General features: G+C 39.8%; 1 protein-coding gene and 1 pseudogene across 1 annotated transcript; both read left to right on the top strand.

Annotated features, from left to right (window-relative positions):
• The first annotated feature begins 3,944 nt into the window (after positions 1-3,944).
• Positions 3,945-5,822, top strand: LOC124682283 (cysteine-rich receptor-like protein kinase 7). The gene is made up of 4 exons (XM_047216994.1): positions 3,945-4,106; positions 4,986-5,241; positions 5,367-5,589; positions 5,684-5,822. Exons 1-4 carry the CDS (start codon positions 3,945-3,947, stop codon positions 5,820-5,822), a joined length of 780 nt encoding a protein of 259 aa, XP_047072950.1.
• A 603-nt stretch (positions 5,823-6,425) lies between these two features.
• On the top strand, positions 6,426-12,413 carry LOC124682281 (annotated as a pseudogene).
• The last annotated feature ends 125 nt before the right edge of the window (positions 12,414-12,538 follow it).

Raw genomic sequence — 12,538 nt, 5'->3', positions numbered from 1 at the left:
TCCGAGGAGGACGAATCGAACATATCAACGTCGGGGAAATCATCGGTGGAGCTCATCCTCGATTCAGCCGGCGCAACGGCGGAGGTGAAGAAGGTGACGCGGGCGGGATGTGGGGCAACCAACCGGAGCTCCGCGTCGGTGGATTCGCCCGAATTGGGAGGCGCGGGTGCGGCGAAATCTAGTGGCGTCGCGGAGAAGTGGGAATAAAGCGAGTGGTTAGATGGGTTGAATCTTCCGTGTGCCCTAGCTATAGATTCACGTTCAGTTCGGCCTTACGACCCCTGGGGCTGTAAAACAAATCGAGGTGGCCTCGTTCACGGTTACTGATATGCGCCCTTTCGTGAATTGAACCCGTAAAGTTGCGGTTATTTTACAGTTTTCGACCTTTTACGGGCTCTGTTAAAGATGTAGCATGTAAGAGCCACGTGTACTCAATGATATAGTATTGCATTCCCAATTTTCATGTCTAATATATGTTGTATATTTCTAACTCTAACATATATCTGAAGATATTTTATTATATCTTTTGAAAAGTTAACTCATTTTTTGATAATCAAGAAAACAACAGTACAAAGAATTATAAAAGTTATAAATTACAAATATGCCATTGGAACACCTAGCTACGACTGTGAGAACCCGAGCGAGATGAATGTGTGTTGTATTGCTCGCTCCTCCGTCACTCAAGATGGGCATATCTTGTCGTAATAGAGCTTGTTGTCGTAAACAGAGGAGAAGTCATGGTGCTAAAGTCTCAAATGACCAACACACAAGGACATCAATCATCACCAGTGATGAGAACGGTAGATTGGAAGAGATAGACCTACAAGCAAACTAATGAATATGAAAAACAACTAGATGTAAATATCGCTACTTAGTATGAATATGAAAAACGACTAGATCATAGGAAAGTCACAAACAAACTAGCACTGACCACTAACCGTAACAGCACTTCAGGAGTGATATCCTAGTACAATTGGAGTATTATTGTACTTACATGTAGTACTACCACGAACTACCAGGAACTTAAGTAGACGAGCTCCTGCCAACTGCAGTAATACTTGTCCTGCGTCTCCTCCCACGGGATCAAACCATCCGGGAGAGAGAAATCCATGCCGCTCGATCGCGATCCAACGATTAGATTTGGCGTTTGTATTACTATATACCATGTGATACACGCCCACACCAACTGCTTAATTAATGTTAATGGGTCTGATAGATGCCACTGACAAATTGTTCATCCTATATAACTAAATAGTTCATCCCCACTAACATATTTCTCTCAACATGCAACCTATCCACCTCAGCAGGGCCCACTTAGATTGCCACGTCACTTTTTTGAAAAAAAACTAATATGTATTGACCCATCTCTTCCTCTTCCCATCCCCACGCGCTGCCCGAAATTAGAGTAGCTGCCGGTAACGCCTGCACCACGTCTGGCCCTCCACTTCCTTCTCCCCCTTCTCCACCAATATTTAGTCTCCTCTGCGTCATATCCTCTTCCTCTTCTTCCTATAAACCACTGTCATTCCATGCTTCCACCAAAAACAGCAAGTTGAGGATCTGGCTCGCTAGGAGTGGCTGTCGTGCTCGCCTACTCAATTGAGATATCTAATTTTCTGCTGCCGATTTGGACTGCTCAAGGTGCAACTACGGCATAGCACATTCACTCATCCTTTGCTCTGTTTGTTTCTCTCAGGTCCAAGCTATGTCCAAGGAGCAGCAAAGTCTCTATTTGTTCGATCCGCTGCTATTTACTTTCTGGTGATCTGCCATCTCTAACCAACGAGGGACACAAGTTTGCCATGCCAGGAGCCATCTGTAAGTAGGAATATGATGATTTCAGGTGAATGCACTCATAACTGTATTATTGTTTGTTTCATGTATAAAACTACCGTCCTCCAATATTTCTTGCAGCTTTATAATATTGGTTGTAACATTAGAACGAACTGGAGATAGCGAGATAAGGATAATATAATTCATATGTTTAGAATATATTTTGGGCATATAGGGCTTGAGTTGATGATTAAGATTCAAATTCAGTTAGGCAAAGATTCAGGTGGATTTTATCTTGCGGAAATCTCCAGGTAGAAGTTAACATGGACCAGTTAGGCAATCCTCAGGTATAATATTTCCTCTTTTTAGGTTTGATTTTTCTTATATATAATGTTCCTCTCCAGATTTGAATTAAGGAAAACTGTTGTAACTATTTCTTCTTGAGCTTCATGGACTGAGTTCTTTATTTGGAAATAATATGTAGTCATTCCCATGGTCTATGTATGTGTGCTAAACCTTCTATTTCAATTGAGCAGTTATCATTTTAAGCCTGGTTAACCATCTAATAGAGTTAATATAGCAAATATAAATATTTTCTACATATTTTGTATGTATCACCTCTTAATTCCTTTGACGGATTCGTAAACAATATTCGGTTGTCGGCTACTTAAGTAATTGTATTTCAATGCTAAATAGTGGATCTACAGCTATATGTTGGAGCCGATGACACCGAATATTGGCCACCCATATGGGGATGTGATCTGAGGTCCTTTGACAAGGGAGTTCTTTGACCGAATGAGGTTCAAGGGCATGCCATTTTGTAAGTGATAGATTTGTCATTCTGAGCTTACCATAGTAAGCTAATTTTCGTTTTCCACTTCTGTTGATTGTTGTGTCTCCTGTTTGCTTATTTTTCCATATAATTTTTATCAGATTATTTATCTCAAAATTCCCGCCGCAAAGCGCGGGGTATTTTCTAGTTATCCTAGTACCGCTGCACATGGAAATGCGCAATTAGCTGGGCGTTGACGGGAAGAATCGAAGGAAGGGAGGCAGGAGAGGCTAGTTAGCTCGTCTTGGCATTGACTTTGCACTTCCTCACATATCCATCGACTCATCCACCAGGCCGTTGTGAGCAAGATCCACTTCATACCTTCGCCTAAAAACACCTGCTGGGTGATTGCTTTGCTTGATTCATCGACCGCTCGTCGTAGCCAAGGTATTTATGTGTTCAGTTGTAGCTTATTCAGTTTCTCGGTCTGATTTTTCTTTCAGATGGAAGGTATCCTAGAACCTAGATTGCATTTCCATGCGTGCATGTTTTGGTTTCATCTTTCCTCTCTGAATCTCCTTGCTAGATGCTAGATAATGTTCTCGTCGTCTGAAGGATACACCTTGGTAAAAACACCCGCTAGACAAGCTTGCATCTTCAAGCCTCTTCTCTTTTGGTGAAAAGAAAGTGGTCAAAGGCTTTGTGATCATACCAAGATGTAATTATTTACCTTTTAATGTGTCCAACATATGTTTCCACCCAGTACTAGCTTGATAAGCGGTGGAGAAGCAGATAAAATTAAATTATTGTGGGGATTGATGAGTAGTCTCGATCGTATTTGATGCCCGGAAGAGATCATGTCAGGCGTGGTCGATACAGCAGACCAGATTTGTCCTTTGGTGGAAAACTTGGTGCCTGGATACATTGAAATAAATTGAAACAAGTATGCAATTAGACTAGTCATAGTGGGGAGTAACTTAGACTAGTAACATGACATATGTTACTAGTCTAAGTTACTACCTCCATAGTGGGTAGTAACTAATATGTGGTGTCATGCATTGTGTCATTTACTATGGTGTAGAATCATCTTGTCTTGGGGTGTGTGATGTTATGGTAACATAGCTAGTTACCACCCCACTCTCTTTCTTCATTTATTGCCATGCCATGTCACCAAAATGCCTTGGGTTGTGTGATGTTACTAGCTAAGTTACTCCCACTATGAGCGGCCTTAGGTTACTCTAGTGCTGTCTGATGCGTGAGATCTTGATTTTGTAATTGGTCCATTCATGACTAATTTATTGTGTAATTAAGTCTAGTGGCTAGTTACACAATGTAATAAAGACATTCCTCTTATTTTAATTTTATGGTGCTCTACTCGTTTAATTTGCAGTGATTACAAATGGACCGTGAAACCAGTACAAGCTACTACATCCTGGAGCGGGTGCTGCTTGATGAAAGCGCAGAGCCCACGAGCCTGCCGTTATCACTTCTGCAACACATAACGAATCATTTCTCTCTTGATAACGAAATTGGCAGGGGCGGGTTTGCAGTAGTTTATAAGGTAGCACACACTCGATCTAATCAGCTTCTCCAATCCTAATCACAGTCGATATAGACATGAAACAAATATAATCAGATATGAATTATCGATCGAAGGGCCAGAGGCCGAACTTTTTATTAGAAGAAAAGAGAGCAGCGTACAAGGCATACGCATGGTACAGAAGGGTTACAAAAAGGACCCTATCAGGAGCTAGGAAAATACACCACCGGCACCACATCTACCACTATATGGTAGGGCACTCACTCCACTGGCTCCACATGAAACAAAGCTGCCACTACAAAGAAATTATACAGCCGGCTGCCCTCCAAGCATGGAGGTCTTCAATTATGAGCTCAAAAACACGATTCACCGGACTATATTCCTGCTGGAAAATTCTCGCGTTACGTTCTTTCCACAGTCTCCAGTGGACAAGAACGGTAAAAGTATCAAAATCGCGGCGAACTTTCTTTGGAGCCAACTTCCTAGCCGTCAGCCACCACTCTTCTGTACTCTGGAATCTTATTCCAGGGATCGGGAAATCAGCATTGGCCCAGTTGCGGAGGCGGAGCCAAACCTGGAGAGTGTAGCGGCAATGTACAAAAAGGTGAGTGCAATCTTCATTTGCAGATGAGCAGAGGGAGCAAACTGCAGAGTGAGGCCAGCCTCTCCTTTCGAGATTATCTGCAGTGAGGCACCTTCTGTGGACTGCTAACCACATGAAGAATTTGCATTTCATCGGTGCTTTTGACTTCCAAATTGGTTTGGCACAAGCAAAGTTATGACTGGCCATGAAATAGAGCTGGTAAGCTGTCTTGACAGAGAACGAACCAGTTCTTGTTAACAATGGATAACATACATACATGATCCAGTTCTTGTTAACAATGGATGTTGTCACTGCAGGGAATGGTTGGGAAAGGTATGGTCGCCGTAAAGAAGCTGTCCAACACATTTGTTCTTCATGAGAATAAATTTCATGAAGAGGTCAGATGCCTGTTAAATGCCAAGCACAAGAATATTGTAAGGTTTCTGGGCTATTGTGCTGAGACTCAAGGTAAAATGCAAAAGTTTGAGGGGGAGGATGTCATGGCAGAACAACGGAACTGGTTGCTCTGTTTTGAGTATGTATGCAATGGGAGTCTCGATACGCACATTACCGGTATGACGAAAATGTCTATTCCCATCTTCATTTACTTTGTGAAAGATTATTTAAATACATACAGTAGCATGTTCTTTCCTTACTATACCTAGCATTCTCAAATCCCAACCGCTTCTTGTGTGCAGATGCAACCTGTGGACTTAATTGGAGGGAACGTTATCGAATTATTAAGGGGATAACTGAGGGTTTGGTTTTTCTTCATGAGAGGCGAATTCTTCACTTAGACCTTAAGCCAGCTAATATTTTACTTGATGGTCACATGGTACCGAAAATTGCCGACTTTGGTCTCTCCAGACGCCTCGGTGAAGATCAAACCCGTGTGATTACTGAAAACATAAGTGGAACTCTGTAAGCCAGCCACTAAAAGCTCTTCATTTTCTCTGGCACGACTTGCTTCATATTTATTTGCACATTCATTGATCAAACATTAATCTCTTTACAGGGGATATATGGCTCCAGAATACATGAGATCAAAACAAATTGCATTTACTTCAGACATATATAGTCTTGGGGTCATAATCATGGAGATATTGACAGGACCGAAGCTGTATCTCAACGAAGATGATGTAAGAACAGTGTAGGCGTTGGCTCCAAGTTCAAGTCTAGATTTAACTTAGCAAAACATCATTTTTCCTCTTGGTTGGAGATTTTTCTTATATACCTAAAATAACCTCTCAGTGAGGTGGTTTAGTTGTGGGGCATGGCATTACCCATCAGAATTCATCTTTTCTCACGTTTAGAATATTAGATACACATGGGTGTACTTCATTAGAATAACCTCTGCAGTCTTACATTCTTAAATACCACTAAAATAAACTGATCATTTTAATATAATGTACACTTCAATTGTAACTGTAAGAGATTCCAATGTCAATTGGATGAAAACAAATCACATGGCAAGACATAAGTAGCACATACACAAATTAAACTAGAATGTGTGGACTGAAATTAAGTGGCTTCCAATTTAGAAAATCATTACAATCCATATTTCTTAAGATTTCCAGTCTTTCTCTCTACTAGCTGTAATGTAATAATCATATATATTCTTAAACTTATTACATAAATACTAACTCTAGATTGCAACCTTATAGGTAGTTGAAAGTTGGATGAATCGATTGGATGCATCAGAGAGGCACATGCAATTGGAACAAGTAAGAATATGCTCTAAGATTTGGATAGAGTGCATGAACTTGGATCCAAAGAAGAGACCAGTTGCAAGGCACATAATTGATGGGCTTGATAAAACGACAAGTGCTGACTATTCAGAAACTAGCGTCGGACAGATAAGTTTACCCAGGGAACAATTTGGAGAAAGGATTGGAAAGTTTGGAGCTGAGAGCCTCCAGAAGGTCAACCAACAACGTGGTGTGCAGGGCGTTTCTAGCCCACCTCCACCATCTCCATCCCAAGCTAACAGAGCACCTACAACTGCTGCTGGCACTCTGGCCAAAGGACCACCTCCTCCTCCTCCACCCCCACCTCCATCCCAAGCTAACAGAGCACCTACAACTGCTGCTGGCACTCTGGCCAAAGGACCACCCCCTCCTCCTCCACCTCCACCTCGAAGAACTCCAGCGCCACCACCTCCTCCCCTGATGACAAGGAAGAAAGCTCCTGCACCGCCACCCCCACCACCTCAAGCACCAAAACCTCCTGGAACTGTACCCCCTCCAAGCTCAAAGATCTCAAACGCACCTGCACCACCCCCATTATTGGGAAGGCGAAGAGCAGCAACTGGATCAGGAAAAGGTCGTGGCATTGGATTGGCGCATCAAAGTAACCCCCCAAGGAAATCTTCCTCAGATTCTTCGCATGCGGTGAAAGTTACACGCACATTGCAAGGAAGTCTCTGGGCGGATGCCCAAAATGAAGGAAATCAGGCTAGGTAACTGATATGCTGTTAATTTTTTGTGATTTAATTAATTTTGTATGTTTTTACATCATTGATACCGCTAGGTGGTACAAAAATATGGCAGTCATTGTTTATGGACTATCATGCTGCTTTTCCCCCTAACTATATGAACTTGATTGGTGCATCTGTTCTCTCATGCTAAATTTTTGTTATTTAAACCTGGGTCTGGAATTCCTTTTCCTTGTTTAACATGTGGACAGTCTCTGCATTGAAACTTTATTTACTCGTGCACTATTTTGCAGGGCTCCTGACATTGATTTATCTGAGTTGGAGACCTTGTTCTCCACTGTTGTTGCAACCAATGCAAGTGACAAAGGAGGAACAAAGCGTGCCTCAGCTGTTAGCAAGCCAGAATATGTTCACCTCGTATGGAAACTTTCACTTTCTTAATGTACTGATTTGCTGTAGAGTACTCGCAAGTTTTTGACCTTTCATTCTTGTGCTTCTACCTTAAACACTTGAATTCTCACAAAGTTGTTTCAGTAACCTTGTTATTTTTTTTCATGATATGTTATTGAGCTCCGAGTCTCGGATTTGTCAAACTATTCTTCTTCATTAGAACCATTGCATGGTAATACGATTTACATGATTACTGCTCTTTTTTAAGTCAATCTATCTATATATTTATTTTTTCCTTGAATGTGCTCAACTGAGTGACATTGCATCTTTGTGTTGTATTATCCATTTAAAGTTTGAAAGTATGATTTTCATATGTATGGTACTCTATGCTGCAATAAATTTCCTTATAAAGTGTCATTTGAATAGTTTTTTCTTTCTTATTCTCGCCAATATACTGGTTTCACGGTTTGACATCTTCAGTCATTTGCAGTCAACATAATTCTATTCTTTATACTCCCTCCGTTCTGAAATAGTCTACATTATAGTCTCAAAATTTGTTCTGAAATACTCTACATTCTAAATTTTAGTCAACAACAACACTGACAATGCATTAGTTGTTCACATATCTAAGTAGTACTAATAAATGCACTACTAATTTGTCTCATTTTTTCTAGAATGTAGACTAAATCAGAACGGAGGGAGTATGTTAATAGACTAGCATGGTGATTATTCCGTCAGGTGATGAACTAATTTTTCCTGCTACTTGTATTACAGGTTGATATGAGAAGAGCAAAGAATTGTGAGATCATACTTAACGGAATCAAAATGCCCCTTCCTGATATGATTGTGAGTATCCTTTGTAGGTTAACTACTCCACTCTGTGAAAAAAAAAGGAGGCACGTTGATTTTTTTTCATGTGGAATAGTTTCTGAGTATCTAAAGCCTGTATTCATATTATTTTGCATTTTTTCCTTTCTACTCTTTATATGTTAATAGATTCTATGGCGTACACATGTTTTGCTACCATCTTCCACACACTAAGCATTAAAAATTCTTAAAAGCACAAAATTAGATGCTATAACTCCTATTGTTTAATCTGCACGCATACAGTGTTATAACCTTTGGGCTGCCTAAGACTAGAAAATATTTTTACGCTCTTCTGGTAAAGTAAAACCACTGTATATGATTATTGTACGTGCAAGTTACTGATGATCTGTGTTGGATTTCCCGATCCTTGTTTTTTATCTTCTAGGCAATTTATCACATTGATGACACTATTATTCAATTCAAATGATGTTGTTAACAACTGTCTGTCAGCCTGCTACTTTGTTATGTGCTCCTATGTAATTTTCTTCTGCAAATGGTTGTTCTCGCAGAGCGCAATCTTGGCTTTAGATACTTCTGTTCTTGATAATGACCAAGTGGAGAATCTCATTAAGCTTTGCCCTAAAATGAAGAAATCGAGATGTTGAAGGTACTTCTGAATTCTGATAGCTATTTTTGCATTTCATGATATGTAACTTAGACTTTGAGTTAGCATCTAATGCGGTTTTGTTCTAAATTTTTATTGTTTTTGTCCGTGCGCTCAGAACTATAACGGCAACAAAGAAATGCTTGGAAGATGTGAAAAGGTTTGTTTAATATTTTGGTTGCATATATAGTGCTCCATTTTGAATATTGATGGAAGCATAAACTCTGCTGCAGTTTTTCCTGGAGCTAATGAAAGTTCCTCGTGTGGAGTCCAAACTAAGAGTTTTTGCTTTCAGAATTGCATTCTCGACACAGGTCCGTTGTCCTCCTTCCAGTTAATTTTCTGGGATTATCTCAGTTTCTCTAAGAACTGCAGTTTGTAATTGTGATGTCTTACCTTTTGTCAGACGGATGAGCTAAGAACTAATTTAACCACCATAAATGATGCAACAATCGAGGTAAAACATCGTATTATCTCATCTTGGGTAAATTTTGTACATATATATTCTCATGCACTGACTGTCTTAATTTTTCACTTCATGCAGGTGAGAGAGTCTCTGAAGTTACGGAAGATAATTCAGATCATTCTCACATTAGGGAATGCATTGAATCAAGGTACAGCTCGAGGTATCAAATGATTGTAGAAAATTAGCATTTGTCTGATAGTTTGTCTGATATGGTGATGGGTTGAACAGGTTCTGCTGTTGGCTTCAGATTAGACAGTCTTCTTAAACTATTGGATACTCGAGCTAGGAACAATAAGATGACACTAATGCATTATTTATGCAAGGTATGCGCTTGGTGTAAAGTGTTAATTAACTTAATAGTTTTGTATGCTAAAATTCCCCAATCAATCTTCATTGCTGGCCATACCTCGCAATAATTCAATGCTGGTTTGGATTTAATATCTTACTACAGTCGGTGAACTGTGCCACTTCTGATGGACTTATGGTACATAATCATGTTGTGCTAGTGCAGAACAGTAATTTACCTGAGCCCTTAGAATCATGTATAGGAAGAGAGACCACTTTTCAATCTAAACTGTGTCAAAAAGACATTTTCAACCCTGAACACTAAAATTAAAGAATTGCAACCTTGAACCATTGAAATACACGATGGCTTTTGGTGCCGATTGCTGTAGCGTGCTTGATATTATCTTCCACGGGTCAGCTCTCGGTTTGTCAATCGCTCAGATCAAGCAAACAATTATAGGGTGGTCCGAAGGCCAATTATCAGTCTGTCACCAGGATATGTTTCAATCTGGTGGCTTGCCTTCTTCATTATTGTTGTAATTACTGGTTTGTTGAGGGAGCATCTGATTGGTTCAGTTTTTCTCAAAAGCAGACCCATCTGATATTGGATCTGAGCTTAGAACTAGAACATGCCTGCTTCAGGCACATCAATACATTTCCTGGATATTTAATCTTGAGCTGCCTTCATTTGAGAATAATACCCTATATAAATTACAATCCCAGGTTGGGTAGGTGAGAGGTCTATGGCGTAGATGGTAATTGATAGGTTCCACAGGAGATGTTAGTTGGATGTGAACTATTGTTGTATAGATGCAATTAATGGTATGATTGCAGATAGGTAAGCATGTGAATGATACTATGAAGATGCATATGACACCAAGGTTCACTTACATGTTTTGAGGCGCTCTCATGCACTATTTTTAAAGTTAGCTATGTATGAGGAATAGAGGCACTACTTGAGTCTTGGTTTGAATGTGATCAGTTTGGTAGGCCTCATAATGTGATGCTTGGGCCGTTTAATACTATATGCACATTTTAAGAATTCCGTCAGTTCTCATTTGCTATTGCAAGCTTCTTGAACTTAGCTTATCTTTCTTTATTACATGCTAGCTTCTCGCTGAAAAGTTGCCTGAGCTTCTTGATTTTGACAAAGACTTGATTCATCTGGAAGCAGCTTCTAAGGTAATGCAGATGGATTGATCTGTTAATAGCAATTCTGGGTGATCATCAAGCTACTCACCAAAGATGTTTCTCTGTGATTGCATTTTTTAATCCCCCCCCCCCCCCCAGATCCGGTTGAAGTTGCTTGCTGAAGAAATGCAAGCAATAAAAAAAGGTCTTGAGAAGGTCGAGCAAGAATTAGGTGCTTCAGTGAATGATGGTGCAATATCTCTTGGCTTCCGTAAGGTAAGAATACCTTTTGTCTACTTTTCACAGTTGTTGGATGTTGGGCATATTTGTTCTGTTTACGATTAGTCTATTTCTTAAGGAGCTTATAATTTTACTCATTCAGGACAAGAAATGGCATATATAAATTAAACATACCAAACTATTGAATTAGCTGTCCCCTGATATTCATTTCAGGACTTATGTTTTAGTTTTTCTCTGATTTGTAATTTTACATACTATAGTAGACAGCAGGATAAGTGTATACTTTTTAGTACTATCCATTCATTAATCACTTCTATAACGGAATGTAAATAAGTACACAGCCTGGCATGCATTTTGCACCTTTTCTTTCACAAATGTATTGCTCAGAACAATCATGAATGTACAAGAGTAGATTGACTTATGAAAATATTCTGCTGCCTACCGAACACAATTGTTACACAATTTGGGAAACCATCGGTGTGCACTTTTGTGCATCCAGCACAGCAATAACGCCGTGTACAGTCCAAACTCTGGACTCGATAGGAGTAGTATGTTGCGGGACCCTTAACTCTAAAGCAAGAATACCTGCTGAGACTTTGCAAGTAAGCAAAACAAATGGTGATTCTTTTACGAGTGAACTAAGATCAGTTGCTTTCACAGGCATTGAAAAGCTTTCTTGACTCAGCAGAAGCTGTGGTTAGTTCCCTCTTTTCCCTTTTTATAGAAGTGGTGAGGCCCTGCTCTGAAGTTATTTTTTGTTTGCGTCTTGTGTTTGTGAAAGATGTTAACTACATTTGTTTTGCAGGGAAAACACGCTGATTACCTACTTAAGTATTTTGGTGAAGATCCAGCCCGCTGCTCTTTTGAGCAAGGTATTGTGTGACCTTTATAAAATTTTGCAGCTTTACTAGGCCATTGTTCTCTTAATTATATGCACAGATGTAACTCATCCAATGACAAAGTTTTTGATTGCACTAGCACAGTTAAAAAAAAACTTTAAAATGTTCTCTCTTGCCCCTTGAGGAAGTTTCGGTCCAAACAGTCATTTACCGGAATATCTATTTATCGGGAATGATCTATCAAGTAGCATTTTCTTTCATTTTAGTTCCATTACGAGTTGAATCTATTGTTTGACTGATATGAACTCAGTTTTTTTTAGCATAGCTGTATTTACTTGAGGATCTTTCCTTGATGATTCCTAGCTCTTTCTATTTTCAGTTACATCGATTTTGGTTATATTTGTGAATATGTTCAAGAAGTCATGTGATGAAAATGCTCGAAATGCGGAAGCTGAAAAAAAGAAATTGGAAAAGGCAGCCATAAAATGATTGGAGTGAGGATATATCTACGCCAATATTCCATCACCGTGCGGTCGGACCATGTTTGGTCCCACTGAACAGCTGCAGCAGAATCAACGTGCAGGCTGCTTTTTGATGCTCAATACAGTATATAT

The sequence above is a fragment of the Lolium rigidum genome, unplaced genomic scaffold (genome assembly GCF_022539505.1).
Source record: "Lolium rigidum isolate FL_2022 unplaced genomic scaffold, APGP_CSIRO_Lrig_0.1 contig_8179_1, whole genome shotgun sequence".
NCBI classification, from domain to species: domain Eukaryota; kingdom Viridiplantae; phylum Streptophyta; class Magnoliopsida; order Poales; family Poaceae; genus Lolium; species Lolium rigidum.
This window is presented reverse-complemented; position numbering and strand designations above follow the sequence as displayed.

Coding starts and splice junctions, on each gene's coding strand:
- LOC124682283 (XM_047216994.1), top strand. CDS start 3,945: ATGGACCGTGAAACCAGTACAAGCTACTACATCCTGGAGCGGGTGCTG. Junction 5,242..5,366: donor TCTCGATACGCACATTACCG/GTATGACGAAAA, acceptor TCTTGTGTGCAG/ATGCAACCTGTGGACTTAAT. Junction 5,590..5,683: donor GAAAACATAAGTGGAACTCT/GTAAGCCAGCCA, acceptor ATCTCTTTACAG/GGGATATATGGCTCCAGAAT.